Source organism: Thunnus maccoyii, chromosome 22, assembly GCF_910596095.1.
Source record: "Thunnus maccoyii chromosome 22, fThuMac1.1, whole genome shotgun sequence".
Lineage (NCBI taxonomy): Eukaryota > Metazoa > Chordata > Actinopteri > Scombriformes > Scombridae > Thunnus > Thunnus maccoyii.
Genome location: NC_056554.1, coordinates 6148589 through 6168113, shown reverse-complemented (window position 1 = coordinate 6168113; position 19525 = coordinate 6148589). Strand labels below are relative to the sequence as shown.

General features: G+C 37.8%; 3 protein-coding genes and 1 pseudogene across 5 annotated transcripts; all 4 read left to right on the top strand.

Moving 5' to 3' along the window:
• The first annotated feature begins 1076 nt into the window (after positions 1–1076).
• On the top strand, positions 1077–4710 carry LOC121890026 (immunoglobulin kappa light chain-like). Of its 2 annotated transcripts, none has more exons than XM_042402277.1 (6): positions 1077–1304; positions 2642–2800; positions 2954–3664; positions 3798–3914; positions 3993–4036; positions 4145–4710. In XM_042402277.1, exons 2-6 carry the CDS (start codon positions 2746–2748, stop codon positions 4259–4261), a joined length of 1044 nt encoding a protein of 347 aa, XP_042258211.1. In that variant the 5' UTR covers positions 1077–1304; positions 2642–2745; the 3' UTR covers positions 4262–4710. The 2 variants fall into 2 exon arrangements, with proteins under 2 accessions (XP_042258211.1, XP_042258212.1); XM_042402278.1 differs by having other exon boundaries at positions 3794–3914; positions 4145–4265.
• A 2204-nt stretch (positions 4711–6914) lies between these two features.
• Positions 6915–8609, top strand: LOC121890044 (annotated as a pseudogene).
• Positions 8610–10721: 2112 nt separating this feature from the next.
• On the top strand, positions 10722–13183 carry LOC121890075 (immunoglobulin kappa light chain-like). Its single transcript, XM_042402342.1, has 5 exons — positions 10722–11451; positions 11608–12318; positions 12452–12565; positions 12644–12687; positions 12825–13183. Exons 1-5 carry the CDS (start codon positions 11397–11399, stop codon positions 12948–12950), a joined length of 1050 nt encoding a protein of 349 aa, XP_042258276.1. The 5' UTR covers positions 10722–11396; the 3' UTR covers positions 12951–13183.
• A 3735-nt stretch (positions 13184–16918) lies between these two features.
• On the top strand, positions 16919–18559 carry LOC121890031 (immunoglobulin kappa light chain-like). 2 transcript variants are annotated; one of them, XM_042402285.1, is made up of 5 exons: positions 16919–17060; positions 17223–17933; positions 18067–18180; positions 18259–18302; positions 18440–18559. In XM_042402285.1, exons 1-5 carry the CDS (start codon positions 17006–17008, stop codon positions 18557–18559), a joined length of 1044 nt encoding a protein of 347 aa, XP_042258219.1. In that variant the 5' UTR covers positions 16919–17005. The 2 variants fall into 2 exon arrangements, with proteins under 2 accessions (XP_042258219.1, XP_042258220.1); XM_042402286.1 differs by having other exon boundaries at positions 18063–18180; positions 18440–18553.
• The last annotated feature ends 966 nt before the right edge of the window (positions 18560–19525 follow it).

Genomic DNA, 19525 nt, shown 5'->3' with positions numbered 1-19525 from the left:
GTCTTCTTTAAAGCTCAGTTTTTTTGTTCAGCAGCTTATAAAAACTTAGTTTTGGGTTCATTACCCTGTTGGTAGCAAAACGGAAACATTACAACATTAAGTAGTGCTAAAACTCACTCAAGTACTGTGCAAAACTGTTTAGTTGTGAGACAATGCAGGTTACTGGTAACAGATTGAAACGTTTTCCCCTCTTACTTACCGTAACTGTTTTATTAGTACTAAAAACCTGTATACTAGACTCAACTCGACTGCCAATACTGATACAACTGATAAATTTACAAACTTGCTGCCTTTGACACATCCCGTACATGCTGATGCGATGTCTGTTCTTGTAGAGTCAGACACAGTTTGTTAGCCTGTTAGCTTGTTAGCCTGTAGATACTTTGCTACTTGCAGACTTTGGAGATCCTTTCTACTGCAGTTTGGTTGATAAGATACTTTGACTACTTTAGTGCCTGTTAATAATTGTTTTGCATTTTGATTGAAATGTCTTTATTTTCTCCAAGTCATTTCTTATTTTCGCATATGAGTTTATACCTTTCTTTATTTACTACAAAAATCATACACATGTAACACAATTATCACTGTAAATAAATAAAAAAACAAACAGATGCAATAAAATATCAGCTATATTTACAGCCCAACATTTTGAAAGGATAATGAAGCATAAATATATTTACTACCACTTGATACACACACATCTGGTTAGAGTGTCCTGGTTATATTGACCTCTCAGGCCACTATAATGCATACTAGGTCACTAGTACACCCAGTGCAATGGTAAATGGACTGTACTGGTAAAGCGTCTTCTGACCACTCAAAGCACTTTTACATTACGTGTCACATTCACCCATTCACACACACATTCATACGCTGAATGGGTACAGGACCATACCATGGTCCAAACCTGTCCAGCAGGGGGAATCTTGCCCAAGGACATTTTGACATGCAGACTGGAGGAGCCGGGAATCGAACCACCGATCCATCATTAGAAGTCCATCATCGAATATACTGAGACAACTCAAACATTGGAACTTCCCAGTACGAATAGGGAACTACATCCGGGACTACTTGCATGTTGGTTTGTTTACGTCTGAGGCTGTGGATAGTTCAGTGTCTGTTTGAAAATGTTAATAAATGCTGTAAATTCATTTGTAGTAGTTACACAGCTGGGATTATTCTCATCCATGGACACTTCTAGATCTTCTGAGTCTAACAGCTACAGGTCCCACTCTGCAGAAAAAGTTTTCCTCTTCACTCTTCAGGAGAACAGTGACTTCAGGAACAGCAGCAGTTTCTCTGAGGTAACTGTTACTGTACGTTGTCTTTCCTGACAGTCCTGTTACCTTTCTGCTTCCATTCTTTATATTTCCTGTTTCAATTGTTTTATTTCCTCTCTGTGGCGGCAGGACGTAGAGTGAGTCATCCACTGATTAGAAGGTTGGTGGGCTCCTCCAGTCCGCATGTCAAAGTGTTCTTGGGCAAGATACTGAACCCCAAATTACTCCCAATGGTTGCCATTGTTGTGTGAGTGTGTGTGTGAATGGGTTAGCATTAGAAGCATTGTAGAGAGCTTTAGATATAAAAGCACTATATCACTCCTGATGAGCAGGTTGGTGTGTATTGTAGAGCACTCTGAGTGTTCAGTAGACTTGAAAAGCGTTTTATAAGTGCACTCATTTACCACCTGTGTACTCTGGCTCAAATAAATACAGTTGGCCAGTCAAAGTGAAATGACTCACGGTTGTCCTCATAATAGTCCACCAGATAATCTGTCATTGCATTTAGTTTTTTTAGTTTCCTTACAGTCTAACCGCAGTGAAAGTCAGCCTCACACATATAAACAAATTGGATGAATAAGCTGGGTGGTTCAGTTCACCAGTAAGCTGACACGGATTTGTGAATCACCAGAATCTCTATAACAGAGCCAGAGAGAGCAACATTACCTGAAACATAGAGACAGAATGGCCACATTTATGGGAAATACATCAGGTTCACATAAACTTTTAGTTTAGTTTAGACTTTTCCTTTCAACACTTAAAAGTGCAGCATCCTTATCAGGTAAAACTTGTCTGATTATATCGACTTTGTAAGATGAAAAACCCGCAATTTCAAATGCAAAAGCCTGTCTAACTTTATGCTTAGTGGTGATTGAACTGATTTTATTTGACTTCTGTTGCCAGTCCAGTAAAATGGAGGTGAATGGAATTTATTATTACACTCAAAGCATCAAACAAACACATTAGAAAATCAGCAACTTCTCTGTCCAGAAACAGTGTCCTGCTTACTCAGGACAATTCACAGTTAGATCATTTAAAAGAAAGCATGTAGTTATTTGTATGTGGGTTTTATAACAGTTATATTCTGTAAAAATCTACTTCCTCATTAAGTTACAACTACATCTACCAACTGATCTGCATCATGCTGTGTCTCTAGTGTACTTCACAGGTAGTTAAATATTCAAGCTTGTCCACTATGACCTGCTACATGTTTGTACTAGATATTTAATTTTTAGTCATTTTAAATTGAATGCCAAGATGTGAGCTGTTTTTTATATATTTCTGTCATCATGTGAATGTTGTGGAGAGACAAACTTCACATTATAGGTTGAAGTGAACATGTGATCATGTTTCCTCAATAGGACACGCAGTATGACTTCTGGTTGGCCAATCAAATGCAGTCTTGTCTCTGAAGAGTGAAGAAAAGATCATAGCTCTTTTCATTTCACACGACAAGTTGAACACGATGACATCTCCAGTGTTTGCTCTCTATCTCACATGTCTGTTTTTGGGGAAAACAGGTGAGTTGTGTTTTTGTGATTCCAACTTGTTTCTTTAAGAGTGTATGCTCACTCCTCATACAAATGATTCTAATATTTTTAATGTACTGATTATGCTGAATTCTGTCACATTAAGTTAGCAAACAATTTCCTCTATTTCTCATTTTACTACAGCTCAGACAACTGCTCTGAATTTCTCCTCATCTGTTCGTCAAGACAGTAGTTTTATATCAGCTAATGTTGGTGACAGCATATCTTTGAGATGTTCCTATGAAGGTGATGTTGTGACAAGGCTTTACTGGTATAAACAAACTCTGGGACAGAGACCAAGGATCATCTCCACTTTCTATACGTTTGACAGAAATGGCACTTTTTATAATGAATTCAACAACAATCCTCGCTTCACACTGGATACTGAAAACAGTAAAAATTACTTGAAGATCACAGATTTGCACATTTCAGACTCAGCGACTTACTACTGCGTTAGTAGCTATTTATACACGTTAGAATTTTCAGAGAACATTATTGTCAGTGTAAAGGGTTCAGGTTTGAACATCCAAGCTTTGGTCTATCCGTCGGCATCTGAGAGCATCCAGCCAGGAGGCTCTGTGACTCTGAACTGTACAGTACACGCTGGGACCTGTGATGATGGAGAACACAGTGTTTACTGGTTCAAAAACTCTCACGAATCTCAACCAGGAGTCATTTACACACGTGGAGGCAGGAATGATCAGTGTGAGAGGAATAACAACACACAAACACACACCTGTGTGTACAACTTGCCAATGAAGAGTCTGGATCTTTCTCATGCTGGGACCTACTACTGTGCTGTCACCTCATGTGGACAGATACTGTTTGGAAACGGGACCAAGCTGGACGTTGGCTGTAAGTAACTTTTTAGCAGACATTGTTTCATCTGATCAATACATGATTACTCCCTAATCAAACTTAACATCAAAATAGAGATAAATCTGAGAGCTGTGTAATATCTCTTTATGTCTTTCTGCTAATGAGGTAGACTCTCCTGTCTTGGTGTATTTCTTGAGTGGAGCTTTGGCGTTCACCACCATCCTCAGTGTTTTACTGGCTTTCTCAGTGTGCATGATGAACATGATCAACAGCTTCCAATCTGCAGGTAACTGTTTATATCTGACAGCTTGTATTCACTGAACATGACTTTGAATAAAATTACTTTTTCTGTTTTCACAACCAGAGTCTCAAGCAAGAATTTCAGCTCCCCTGACAGTCAATGCAAAGGTGAATAATATCCTTTGCTAATATCCTTTTTTAACATTCAGCGCAACAATAAATTTTTTTTAACATTGTTTTAGAATAATATCATACTGATATATACTTTGTTACCAGGGTTACAAAGACACAGACAACCTGTATTATGATGCTTCAAGTGTGAATCTGACCAACAGACGAAGAAGACAGAAGAACCAAACCTTGAGTGAATGTGTGTACTACAGCGTAAAGTAGTAGAACTGGACATGTTTCATTTGTACTTTGTGCATAAGACATTATGTTGTAGAATCTCTTTGAAGGTGTAACATGGATTTAGTTGAAAGTTTGAGAGAAATATGTTTTATAGTTTCTTAATTCTCTTGCTATGCTGTAGTATTTTTAGGATACTCTACTTTTTGTCTTAGTAGTCTTTAGTAGAATATCTGCACAGCTTTGTTTCTTGCAAATGCACTGTGTATGTCATGTTATTTTTAGTACATACTGTATGAATATAAAGATTTTTGTGTCTTAACCAGTAAATCATTTGATCTATACTGTAGAAGGTACTTGTGGGTTTTTAGGATAAAGATTGTGTTGGACTTTTGTGTTTTATCCACATTGGTTTGTTTGTATTGGTTTAGCATGTATGTGTTTTTGTACATTTTATATTAATAATCAAATAAACATAATCTAAATTTGGAAGACATTGACCATGAGACAAGTCACTTTTTCTGGAACAACAAAATAAAGTGGCACAGGAAGGTTTCTTCTAATGACCTGAAGCTCTATTAATTTATAGTGTTACTGTTTGGGGAAAATTGAGCTGGCAAGAGTGTAAGGGGAGGAGGGGTGGGGGGCGTGGAGTGGGCGTGGCTGTGTGAGGCAGGAGGGCAGGAGTTGCTCAGTGACATATAATAATAATAATGAGAGGAAGACAAACAGTGCAACGTCGTTTAAACGAGTCAGAAGTCAGAGCTGGCAGCCACAAAAACAAAACAAATCCTCCTCTCATCTCGGCCTGCAGCTCTTTAACTCTCCAGTTGTCCGTTTCTGCAGATATCAGCTGGTAAAATCTTGTTTTAAAACATTAAACCACAGTGTAACCTGAGCCATTACTGAACCTGCCTGACCGCAGCTCTGCTGTGTAGCAGACAGGTTCAGCTCATAGACAGGATAAGCAGTTTTGGCTGAGCTCCGGTTACACTGCAATTTAACGTTTTACAACAAGATTTTACTAGCTGATAACCACAGGAACAGACAGCAGCGCTGTAGCTGCCATTAGCTCCTGAAGCTAAAACTGTCTCGATCAGCATATATTTGAAAATAAGCGAGGGGGCTGGGTGAGGTGGTCGTTATCATTCTACCATTTATATAAATTTCATGATACTCTATGTCAGCATTGGCCATGCCTTTTCAGGGCTGATTTTAAACAGCAGATGGCAGGTTGAGCCATTTGCAAGCTATGAAATGCCGATTTTGTATATATTTGTTGTCAATGTCAATATGAACACCAGCGTTGATGTGTTTCATTACAGTACAGTCATATAATTTAGTTTACGGCTCAAAAAACACGTTTTAATGTGCAGTAATTTTACCTCTTTAAGAGTACTAGTCAGAATACCATAGACTGTAAAAATAATGGACATAGCCACTGTGACATCACCTATTGCTTTGTGGACTCCCATTTTGAAGCCTCAAGTTTGCATTTTGACTGTCGCCATCTTGGATTTTTGGATATTTACATGAGAGGATGGAGCTGATCCTAATGCTAGCTGCTAGCTTGGTTAGCACATTGCATTTACAATCTATGATTAACTGTGGTAATGCAAATGCTAATGGTATTTTTCATTAGTGAACAACAGGCTTAAACCATTAAAACACAATGTACTTACTGGAAAAAACTCCTTAGAGGGTCTTTTAGTACAACCAAATGCCGAACAAGACTTTTGTAGGTGACCAAAATGTTACAATTAACTTTCATTAACTGAAAACACACTGAAATAGCGACAATTACAGCTACATCTATACTCTATGAATCTGGGGTTACGCTATGGTTACGTTACCTAACCAAGGATGTCGCCGTGGGAGTGACTTGCCTGTGATGGCACCCACCTGTCACTCAATGCAGCCCTGCCCTTAATTATGCCTAACTTTAAGCCTTAGTAAAAATTTAAATGGGTAAGCTATACAAAAATTTACCCCCTGTGCAGTTGTCATGAACAAGGAAATTAGTCATAAGCAAAACTGTGTTTTGTAGCAGGCTGTAAACATGTTTATTTCTGCTGTAAAGGCATTTTAACATGAGAGTCTATGGGGATTGACTTGCTTTTGGAGCCAGCCTCAAGTGGCCATTCAAGGAACTGCAGTTTTTGACACTTCCGCGTTGGCTTCAATTTTCAGCCTCGGATGTTGCTGCTTGGATCTAACTCTAAGTTCTACAGAAAAAAAAAAAAAAAAAAAAAGATCTACAAAACCATATTTTTCCACTGATGCTACCACAAGTGGTATCTAGCAGATAGTTTGGGCTTTATTCGTCTTCTGCCTCCACTCCCAGTACAACAGAGTTCTTATTTGTAGTGCTCAAAGCATCAAAAAGTTATTTTTGGACTACAGCTTGAGAAAAAAGGGGTTTGTCTCCTCCAGCTTAGATAGAAATGATGTTAAGATTGTGTACATCTGACAAATGATCTTTGCCATGTTGTATTACTCGTCTATTTCAGGGGTATTATATTATCATGGGGGTAAATATTATCATGCCTACATGTTATCTGCTGAACATGACGGTCACTCCATTGCCAAATCTCAACCACAACTGGTCTCCACAGTATGTCCTCACTAGTGTTTATACTGCACAGTTAGTTTATGTTTCCCTAATATTAAATATGACGCCAGGGTGGAGAGCCTTTGTGTTCTTCATGTACCTCTCACCATGTGAACCGTCTCTAAAAGCAAACATGTGATCAAGTTTCCTTATTAGGGCACACAGTGTCACTTCAAGTTAGCCAATCAAACGCAGTCCTGTCTGTAAAGAGTGGAGTAACTATCGATATACTGTCATTCAGCACAGACATTTGAACACGATGACATCTCCAAACTTTGTTTTCTATCTGACATGTCTGTTCTTGGGGAAAATGGGTGAGTAGTGTTTTTGTGTGCCCAGTTTTTATCTTTCAGTGTGAGCTCACTCCTCATGCAAATGTTTAATTTTTCAATGTGCTGATTTCTATCACCAAAATCTCTCTCTCATCATACTACAGCACAGGTGACCAATCTTAAATTGTCCTCATCTGTGCACCAAGAGAGTGGTTTTCTATCAGTTAATGTTGGGGAAAAGCTGTCTTTACAATGTTTCTATGACGCTGATGTTTCAACATGGCTGTACTGGTACAAGCAAACTCTGGGACAGAAACCAAGGCTCATCTCTACCCTTCTATGTGAATGAGATAAATGGTACTTTTTATGATGAATTCAAGAACAATCCTCGCTTCACACTGGATACTGAAAACGGTAAAAATCACTTGACGATCTCAGAGTTACGTCTTTCAGACTCAGCTACTTACTACTGTGCAACTAGTCTATCATACAAATTTGAATTAGCAGAAGGAACTGTTGTCAATGTAAAGGGTTCAGGTTTGAACATCCAAGCTTTGGTCCATCAGTCGGCATCTGAGAGCATCCAGCCAGGAGGCTCTGTGACTCTGAACTGTACAGTACACACTGGGACCTGTAATGATGGAGAACACAGTGTTTACTGGTTCAAAAACTCTCAAAAATCTCATCCAGGAATTATTTACACACATGGAGGCAGGAATGATCAGTGTGAGAGGAACAACAACACACAAACACACACCTGTGTCTACAACTTGCCAATGAAGAGTCTGAATCTTTCTCATGCTGGGACCTACTACTGTGCTGTCGCCTCATGTGGACGGATACTGTTTGGAAACGGGACCAAGCTGGATGTTGGCTGTAAGTAACTTTCTAGCAGACATTGTTTCATCTGATCAATACATGATTACTCCCTAAACGAACTAAACATCAAAATAGAGATAAATCTGAGAGCTGTGTAATATCTCTTTATGTCTTTCTGCAAATGAGGTAGACTCTCCTGTCTTGGTGTATTTCTTGAGTGGAGCTTTGGCGTTCACCACCATCCTCAGTGTTTTACTGGCTTTCTCAGTGTACAAGATGAAGAGAACCAGCTTCCAATCTACAGGTAACTGTTTATATCTGACAGCTTGTATTCACTGAACATGACTTTGAATAAAATCACTTTTTCTGTTTTCACAATCAGAGTCTCAAGCAACATTTTCAGCTTCCTCCACAACAAATTGCGAGGTAAAACTTATTTTTACTGTTGAATTAATATTTAAACACATTTTTGACACAACCATTATTGTTGGAGGGTTTTTTTGGACATTGTGTTGATGTTTGTCAGGAGCCATATTGTTATCAACTTGTACATATTTTGTTACCAGAGTTACAAAGAATCAGACAACCTGCATTATGCTGCTTTAAGTGTGAACCTGCCCAACAGATCAAGAAGAGCGAGGAACAACACCAAGAATGAATGTGTGTACTCCAGTGTAAAGCAGTAGAATTACATGTTACATTTCCAGTTTTAAAGTAATATTTTTTATTTTATTTTATTTTATTTCATTTTCATATTATCATGTAGATTTAGAAGCTGATCTTGAGATAAATATTTTTATAGCTTCTTTAATCTTAGATGAGGTTAGTTAATGTGCACATTTAGCAAACGTCTCTGTTGCTTTTGTCTTTGTGGTTTTAAGCAGGATTTCTTATTGTAAGAGGAAAATCTGTATTTGAAATACTGAGACAGTTTTTAATACATTTGAATAAATTCCATTTTGATGAAACTAGTAAATGTATTTTATAAGCTCAGATTAATTGATGACTCATGGCCTTTGTTTTTATACATACATTTTATATCATCAATGATCACATAAATAATATAAGTTGATTATGGATCACTTTGATCTTGAGATAATATGTGTGGGTGTGAGTTCAGTTCCTGGTAGCATTAACTGCAGCTTCATCATACAAGTGTGCCTGGTGGCATCATGTGAATCAGAGAAATCATGTAACTGACATCACTCACTCTAGTTAGTGGGTGACTCTCGTGTTCTGGCACAAAAGTAAAATGGCACAGGAAGGTTTTTATACTGACCTTCAGTACTTGAATCCACATATGTCCAAGTCAGGTACAATATATGAAGTCTAGAAATGTAACAATGTAACAGGCTGGAGGATGATCCCACTTTCACTCAGTGACTTCATTTGAAAACTGGATCTAGTAGATTTGTAGTAACTCAGTCGCTATTACACAACCAGGTTATAATTGTGTCTTCCCACTGTGTACTGTGTTCTACTGCACATCCAACATGCAGCCACTGTTTCAACATTTACAACTGAAAATACAGGGAAATACTTTGTGTTTGATTGTTTTTACAAAACAAGCTTGTATACAGATTATGTTCCAGTGTGCAGATTTGGATAAAAATATGAGACTAACTGATCTATGAGGTGATTGGTTACTTAAAGGAAATTTATGGTATATTTCCCTGATGAATTTTCCATAAATGAGTCATGCTAACGAGGACAAGGACTCACACAACACAACATATAACAACAACATCGACTATACTGAGACAACTCAAACATTGGAACTTCCCAGTACTAATAGGGAACTACACCCAGGACCACTTGCATGTTGGTTTGTTTACGTCTGAGGCTGTGGATAGTTCAGTGTCTGTTTGACAATGTTAATAAATGCTGTAAATCCATTTGTTGTAGTTACACAGCTGGGATTATTCTCATCCATGGACACTTCTAGATCTTCTGAGTCTAACAGCTACAGGTCCCACTCTGCAGAAAAAGTTTTCCTCTTCACTCTTCAGGAGAACAGTGACTTCAGGAACAGCAGCAGTTTCTCTGAGGTAACTGTTACTGTATGTTGTCTTTCCTGACAGTCCTGTTGCCTTTCTGCCTCCATTCTTCATATTTCCTCTTTCAGTTGTTTTATCTCCTCTCTGTGGCGGCAGGACGTAGAGTGAGTCATCTACTAATTAGAGGGTCGGTGGGTCGATACCCAGCTCCTCCAGTCCGCATGTCAAAGTGTCCTTGGACAAGATACTGAACCCCAAATTACTCCCAATGGTTGCCATTGTTGTATGAGTGTGTGTGTGAATGGGTTAGCATTAGAAGCATTGTGGAGAGCTTTGGATATAAAAGCACTATATCACTCCTGATGAGCAGGTTGGTGTTTATTGCAGAGCACTCTGAGTGTTCAGTAGACTTGAAAAGCGTTTTATAAGTGCACTCATTTACCACCTGTGTACTCTGGCTCAAATAAATACAGTTGGCCAGTCAAAGTGAAATGACTCACAATTGTCCTCATAATAGTCCACCAGATAATCCAATAATTGCGTTTAGTTTTTTTAGTTTCCTTACAGTCTAACCGCAGTGAAAATCAGACTCATACATATAAACAAATTGGATGAATAAACTGGGTGGTTCAGTTCACCAGCAAGCTGACATGGATTTGTGAATCACCAGAATCTCTATAACAGAGCCAGAGAGAGCAACATTACCTGACACATAGATCCACAATGGTCACATTTATGGGAAATACAACCGGACTTTTCCTTTAAACACTTAAAAGTGCAGCATCCTTATCAGGTCAAACTTTTCTGATTATATTGACTTTGTAAGATGAAAAGCCCGCAATTTCAAATGCAAAAGCCTGTCTAACTTTATGCTTAGTGGTGATTGAACTGATTTTATTTGACTTCTGTTGCCAGTCCAGTAAAATGGAGGTGAATGGAATTTATTATTACACTCAAAGCATCAAACAAACACATTAGAAAATCAGCAACTTCTCTGTTCAGAAACAGTGTCTTGCTTACTCAGGACAATTCACAGTTAGATCATTTAAAAGAAAGCATGTGGTTATTTGTATGTGGGTTTTATAACAGTTATATTCTTTAAAAATCTTTTTCCTCATTAAGTTACAACTACATCTACCAACTGATCTGCATCATGCTGTGTCTCTAGTGCACTTCACAGGTAGTTAAATATTCAAGCCTGCCCACTATGACCTGCTACATGATTATACTAGATATTTAATTTTTAGTCATTTTAAATTGAATGCCAAGATGTGAGCTGTTTTTTTTATATATATTTCTGTCATCATGTGAATGTTGTCGAGAGACAAACTTCACATTATAGGTTGAAGTGAACATGTGGTCATGTTTCCTTAATAGGACACGCAGTATGACTTCTGGTTGGCCAATCAAATGCAGTCTTGTCTCTGAAGAGTGAAGAAAAGATCAATGCTCTTTTCATTTCACACGACAAGTTGAACACGATGACATCTCCAGTGTTTGCTCTCTATCTCACATGTCTGTTTTTAGGGGAAACAGGTGAGTTGTGTTTTTGTGATTCCAACTTGTTTCTTTAAGAGTGTATGCTCACTCCTCATACAAATGATTCTAATATTTTTAATATTTTTAATGTACTGATTACGCTGAATCACATTAAGTTGACAAAAATTTGCTCTATTTCTCATTTCACTTCAGCTGAGACAACTGCTCTGAAATTCTCCTCATCTGTTCGTCAAGACAGTAGTTTTATATCAGCTAATGTTGGTGACAGCGTATCTTTGAGATGTTCCTATAAAGGTGATGTTGCAGCAAAGCTTTACTGGTATAAACAAACTCTGGGACAGAAACCAAGGATCATCTCCACCCTCTACGACTACAAAAGTAATGGCACTTTTCATAATGAATTCAACAACAATCCTCGCTTCACACTGGATACTGAAAACAGTAAAAATTACTTGAAGATCACAGATTTGCACATTTCAGACTCAGCTACTTACTACTGCGTTAGTAGCTATTTATACACGTTAGAATTTTCAGAGAACATTATTGTCAGTGTAAAGGGTTCAGGTTTGAACATCCAAGCTTCGGTCCATCAGTCGGCATCTGAGAGCATCCAGCCAGGAGGCTCTGTGACTCTGAACTGTGCAGTACACACTGGGACCTGTGATGATGGAAATCACAGTGTTTACTGGTTCAAAAACTCTCAAGAATCTCATCCAGGAATCATTTACACACATGGAGGCAGGAATGATCAGTGTGAGAGGAACAGCAACACACAAACACACAACTGTGTCTACAATTTGACAATGAAGAGTCTGGATCTTTCTCATGCTGGGACCTACTACTGTGCTGTTGCCTCATGTGGACGGATAGTGTTTGGAAACGGGACCAAGCTGGACGTTGGCTGTAAGTAACTTTCTAGCAGACATTGTTTCATCCGATCAATACATGATTACTCCCTAATCAAACTTAACATCTAAAAGAAGATAAATCTGAGAGCTGTGTAATATCTCTTTATGTCTTTCTGCAAATGAGGTAGACTCTTCTGTCTTGGTGTATTTCTTGAGTGGAGCTTTGGTGTTCACCACCATCCTCAGTGTTTTACTGGCTTTCTCAGTGTACAAGATGAAGAGAAACAGCTTCCAATCTGCAGGTAACTGTTTATATCTGGCAGCTTGTATTCACTGAACATGACTTTGAATAAGATTACTTTTTCTGTTTTCACAACCAGAGTCTCAAGCAACATTTTCAACTTCCTCCACAACAAATGGCGAGGTAAAACTTATTTAACTGTTGAATTAATATTTAAACACATTTTTACACAACCATTATGTTTTGAGAGTTTTTTGGACATTGTGTTGATGTTTGTCAGGATCCATATTGTTATCAACTTGTACATATTTTGTTACCAGGGTTACCAAGAAGCAGACAACCTGCATTATGCTGCTTTAAGTGTGAACCTGCCCAACAGACCAAGAAGAGCGAGGAACAACACCAAGAATGAATGTGTGTACTCCAGTGTAAAGCAGTGGAATTAGAAATGTTGCATTTTAAGTTTTTTTTGATATTCAAAGTGTGATGTAGATTTACATGTTGATCTTGAGATAAATATATTTTTATAGCTTCCTTGTGGTCTGCAGTCAAAAGATAAGATCTCTTTAATCTTAGATGAGGTTAGTTAATGTGCACATTTAGCAAACGTCTCTGTTGCTTTTATCTTTGTGGTTTCAAGCAGGATATCTTATAATAAGAAGAAAAATCTGTATTTAAAATACTGAGATACTTTTTAATACATTTGAATAAATTCTATTTTGATGAAACTAATAAATGTATTGTATAAGCACAGATTAATTGATGACTCATGTTTTTATACATACATTTTATATCATGAGTGATCACATAAATAATATAAGTTGATTATGGATCACTTTGACCTTGAGATAATATGTGTGGGTGTGAGTTCAGTCCCTGGTAGCATTAACTGCAGCTTCATCATACAAGTGTGGCTGGTGGCATCATGTGAATCAGAGAAATCATGTAACTGACATCACTCACTCTAGTTAGTGGGTTACTCTCATGTTCTGGCACAAAAGTAACATAGCACAGGAAGGTTTTCATACTGACCTTCAGTACTTGAATCCACATATGTCCAAGTCAGGTACAATATATGAAGTCTGGAAATGTAACAATGTAACAGGCTGGAGGATGATCCCACTTTCACTCAGTGACTTCATTTGAAATCAGGATCTAGTAGATCTGTTATTAATTTAGTCACTATTACATGACCAGGTTATAATTGTGTCTTCCCACTGTGTACTGTGTTCTACTGCACATCCAACATGCAGCCACTGTTTCAACATTTACTGCTGAAAATACAGAGAAATACTTAGTGTTTGATTGTTTTTACAAAACAAGCTTGTATACAGACTTTGTTCCAGTGTGCAGGTTTGGATGCAAATATGAGAGTGACTGACCAGTGAAAAGAAAATTTATGGTATATTTCCCTGATGAATTTTCCATAAATGTGGTCATTGTGACTCAATGAGTCATGCTAACATTGCACTCGCCAGCGTTAGTATAGAGATTCATGGACATGAAGACTCACACAACACAACATAATGTATATCGGGGTATATATTGGTGCTTTATGAGTGTAACTTCGACCCACCACACATTACTGCATCGACTGTATACTGAGCTGCATCTGAGTGCACAGCAGCACTGTGACTGAATACATCCAGTTACATACTGATGGAGGACTGCAGCTGCTGCTTTGTGCTGTTTTCACTATGCAGCCCATGTAGAGCAGGTTTAAGAGGGGAAAAGCTTTCATGAAATACAGTGGTTATACATTTTGGCACTTAACAATGAACATATGTAGAAAAGAAAAGTAATTTGTGGTTTTCAGCAGGATGTAAGAGTGTTTCCACTCTCACAAGGATATCTCTTGAGCCAAATCCACTTAAAGGAAAATTGCGCTTCATTTCAACCTGATGTATTTCCTGTAAATGTGGTTATTGTGGTTCTGTGTGTCGTGCTAATTTTGCTCTCTCCAGCTCTATTATAGAGATTCAGGGAATTCACAAAGACATCTATCATTGGGACAAACTGCTGAGACTCCTACAACTTCCCAAATAAACATGAATCGCTTCAAAAGTATATTTCTCAGTCTGAACGAAAGTAAAGAAAGAAACTAGCTGCCTGTAGTAGCCATAATGACTAACTGCATAGAGAACAGAGACAGAGCGCACTGCGTCATACTCTGAAAACCCCGCCCACCGGAGGGGAAAACAGTCGGCGCCATAATATGCAACCAAGGGCTGAAATGCTGACAAAATGCCTCTAGCTAGCGAACAACATTAGATTTCAGCATGTCAAATGATTATTTTAGTGCCCTATGTCTACCAGAGTGTAAAAGGTAGTTTATAGTAAATGCTGAAACCTGATACATTGTATATGCTCAGATGCAATACATGAATGCAAGGGCTGACATCATGTGTATATAACTGTATAGCAAACTCCACTACGTAACAGGTAAGCATGATACTTTTCACAGGCTGCTGATATGTTGACTACAGTTTATAAACATAATCAATACACACAGACATACAATCATTTCCTATTCAGGCTCTTTTTACAGTTAATATTTCAGCTGAATGCAGGTTAGCTATTCTGTGATTTAAATGTCTATTACTAACGTACCTTTCAATTAAGCAGCTGTTCTGTTTTTACTTTCATGTGTGTTCTCTGTGACTAGCAGCATGTCCAAGTATATGTGTCATTTTTATGGAGGTTTTTGAGCAGCAGGCTGTCTGTTCAGCTCAGGTCAGGTCTGTCTCTTACAACCCTGTATCCACTTCTGTCTCCTTAAAGGTTCAGTTTTTTGGTTCAGCAGCTTATAAAAACTTAGTTCTGGGTTCTTAACCCTGTTGGTAGTGCATCCCACCACACAGCAGCTTTTATGCATTTCCTGTTGTTTGCTAGCAGACAGAAATGACAAGGAGGAACCTCCACGCAACACAAAGTCAATGGAGAGTGATGAATTGTTTTCCCCTCCAGAGTGAGCGGGACTTAATCGGCTCTGTCTCTACAGTGCTGGCGAAAAATATAAAGATGAATCCTAAGTGCCGATTCTTTTGTAGGTTCAACACGTACCGGACCTGCTGGTACGTACTGTATCCAGGAAGTACTAGTAGTCATGTAAACACTAACAAAAGCCCTCACCTTCTCCAGCCTGTTCTGTTTATTTTATGTTACAAAACTAACTGCCAGCGATCAAAATGGAAACATTACAATGTTAAATAGTGCTAAAACTCACTTGAGTACTGTGTAAAACTGTTTAGTTGTTAGGCAGTGCAGGTTAGGCAGACAGGTTTTCCCCTCCTACTTACCGTAGCTGTATTACTAGTATTAAAAACCTGTATATTAGACTCTACTCAACTGCTGATACTGATACAACTGATACCATTCAGACTTGCTGCCTTCGACACATCCTGTACATGCTGATGCGCTGTCTGTTCATGTAGAATCAGACACAGTTTGTTAGCCTGTAGATACTTTGCTACTTGCAGACTTTGGAGATCCTTTCTACTGCAGTTTGGTTGATAAGATACTTTGACTACTTTAGTGCCTGTTAATAATTGTTTTGCATTTTGATTGAAATGTCTTCATTTTCTCCAGGTCATTTCTTATTTTGTCATACGAGTCAGTGTTTTTCTTCATTTACTGTAAAAATCATACACATGTAGCACAATTATCATTGTAAATAAATAAAAAAACAAATAATCCAATAATGGCATTTAGTTTTTTTTAGTTTCCTTACAGTCTACCTGCAGTGAAAGTCAGACTCATACATATAAACAAATTGAATGAATAAGCTGGGTGGTTCAGTGAACCAGTAAGCTGCCACGGATTTGTGAATCACCAGAATCTCTATAACAGAGCCAGAGAGAGCAACATTACCTGACACATAGATCCACAATGGCCACATTTATGGGAAATACATCAGGTTCAAATAAATCGTAATTTTCCTTTAAACACTTGAAAGTGCAGCATCCTTATCAGGTCAAACTTTTCTGATTACATTGACTTTGTAAGATGAAAAGCCTGCAATTTCAAATGCAAAAGTGTCCTGCTTACTCAGGACAATTCACACTTAGATCATTTAAAAGAAAGCATGCAGCTATTTGTATGTGGATTTTATAACAGTTATATTCTTTAAAAATCTTTTTCCTCATTAAGTTACAACTACATCTACCAACTGATCTGCATCATGCTGTGTCTCTAGTGTTCTTCACAGGTAGTTAAATATTCAAGTCTGCCCACTATGACCTGCTACATGATTATACTAGATATTTAATTTTTAGTCATTTTAAATTGAATGCCAAGATGTGAGCTGTTCTTTATATATTTCTGTCATCATGTGAATGTTGTGGAGAGACAAACTTCACATTATAGGTTGAAGTGAACATGTGATCATGTTTCTTTAATAGGACAGTCAGTATAACTTCTGGTTGGCCAATCAAATGTAGTCTTGTCTGTGAAGAGTGAAGAAAAGATCAATGCTCTTTTCATTTCACACAAGTTGAACACGATGACATCTCCAGTGTTTGCTCTCTATCTCACATGTCTGTTTTTGGGGAAAACAGGTGAGTTGTGTTTTTGTGATTCCAACTTGTTTCTTTAAGAGTGTATGCTCACTCCTCATACAAATGATTCTAATATTTTTAATATTTTTAATGTATTGATTATGCTGAATTCTGTCACATTAAGTTAACAAACAATTTCCTCTATTTCTCATTTTACTACAGCTCAGACAACTGCTCTGAAATTCTCCTCATCTGTTCGTCAAGACAGTAGTTTTATATCAGCTAATGTTGGTGACAGCGTATCTTTGAGATGTTCCTATGAAGGTGATGTTGCAACAAAGCTTTACTGGTATAAACAAACTCTGGGACAGAAACCAAGACTCATCTCCACTTTCTATACGTTTGACAGTAATGGCACTTTTTATAATGAATTCAACAACAATCCTCGCTTCACACTGGACACTGAAAACAGTAAAAATCATTTGAAGATCACAGATTTGCACATTTCAGACTCAGCTACTTACTACTGCATTAGTAGCTATTTAAACAAGTTAGAATTTTTGGAGGGTACTACTCTAAGCGTAAAGGGTTCAGGTTTGAACATCCAAGCTTTGGTCCGTCAGTCAGCATCTGAGAGCATCCAGCCAGGAGGCTCTGTGACTCTGAACTGTGCAGTACACACTGGGACCTGTGATGATGGAGAACACAGTGTTTACTGGTTCAAAAACTCTGAAGAATCTCAACCAGGAGTCATTTACACACATGGAGGCAGGAATAATCAGTGTGAGAGGAACAACAACACACAAACACACACCTGTGTGTACAACTTGCCATTGAAGAGTCTGGATCTTTCTCATACTGGGACCTACTACTGTGCTGTCGCTGCATGTGGACAGATACTGTTTGGAAACGGGACCAAGCTGGACGTTGGCTGTAAGTAACTTTCTAGCAGACATCGTTTCATCTGATCAATACATGATTACTCCCTAATCAAACTTAACATCAAAATAGAGATAAATCTGAGAGCTGTGTAATATCTCTTTATGTCTCTCTGCTAATGAGGTAGACTCTGCTGTCTTGGTGTATTTCTTGAGTGGAGCTTTGGCGTTCACCACCATCCTCAGTGTTTTACTGGCTTTCTCAGTGTACAAGATGAAGAGAAGCAGCTTACAATCTGCAGGTAACTGTTTATATCTGACAGCTTGTATTCACTGGACATGACTTTGAATAAAATTACTTTTTCTGTTTTCACAACCAGAGTCTCAAGCAACATTTTCAGCTTCCTCCACAACAAATGGCGAGGTAAAACTTATTTAACAGTTGAATTAATATTTAAACACATTTTTACATAACCATTATTGTTGGAGAGTTTTTTGGACATTGTGTTGATGTTTGTCAGGATCCATATTGTTACAAACTTGTACATATTTTGTTACCAGGGTTACCAACACACAGACAACCTGCATTATGCTGCTTTAAGTGTGAACCTGCCCAACAGATCAAGAAGAGCGAGGAACAACACCAAGAATGAATGTGTGTACTCCAGTGTAAAGCAGTAGAATTACATGTTACAATTCTGGTTTTAAAGTAATATTATATATATAATATAAAAAAGTTTTGTTTTGTTTTTTTATACAAAAATGCATATTTAGAAGTTGATCTTGAGATAAATATTTTTTGTCTTTGTGGTTTTAAGCAGGATTTCTTATTGTAAGAAGAAAAATTGTATTCAAAATAATGAGGCAATTTTTAATACATTTGAATAAATTCCATTTTGATTAAAAACTAGTAAATGTATTGTATAAGCACAGATTAATTGATGACTCATGGCCTTTGTTTTTATACATACATTTTATATCATTAGTGATCACATAAATAATATAAGTTGATTATGGATCACTTTGACCTTGAGATAATATGTGTGGGTGTGAGTTCAGTCCCTGGTAGCATTAACTGCAGCTTCATCATACAAGTGTGCCTGGTGGCATCATGTGAATCAGAGAAATCATGTAACTGACATCACTCACTCTAGTTAGTGGGTGACTCTCATGTTCTGGCACAAAAGTAAAATGGCACAGGACGGTTTTTATACTGACCTTCAGTACTTGAATCCACATATGTCCAAGTCAGGTACAATATATGAAGTCTGGAAATGTAACAATGTAACAGGCTGGAGGATGATCCCACTTTCACTCAGTGACTTCATTTGAAAACTGGATCTAGTAGATCTGTTATTAATTCACTCACTATTACACGACCAGGTTATAATTGTGTCTTCCCACTGTGTACTGTGTTCTACTGCACATCCAACATGCAGCCACTGTTTCAACATTTACTGCTGAAAATACAGAGAAATACTTAGTGTTTGATTGTTTTTACAAAACAAGCTTGTATACAGACTTTATGCCAGGTTTGTGCAGATTTGGATACAAATATGAGAGTGACTGACCAGTGAAAAGAAAATTTATGGTATATTTCCCTGATGAATTTTCCATAAATGTGGTCATTGTGACTCAATGAGTCAT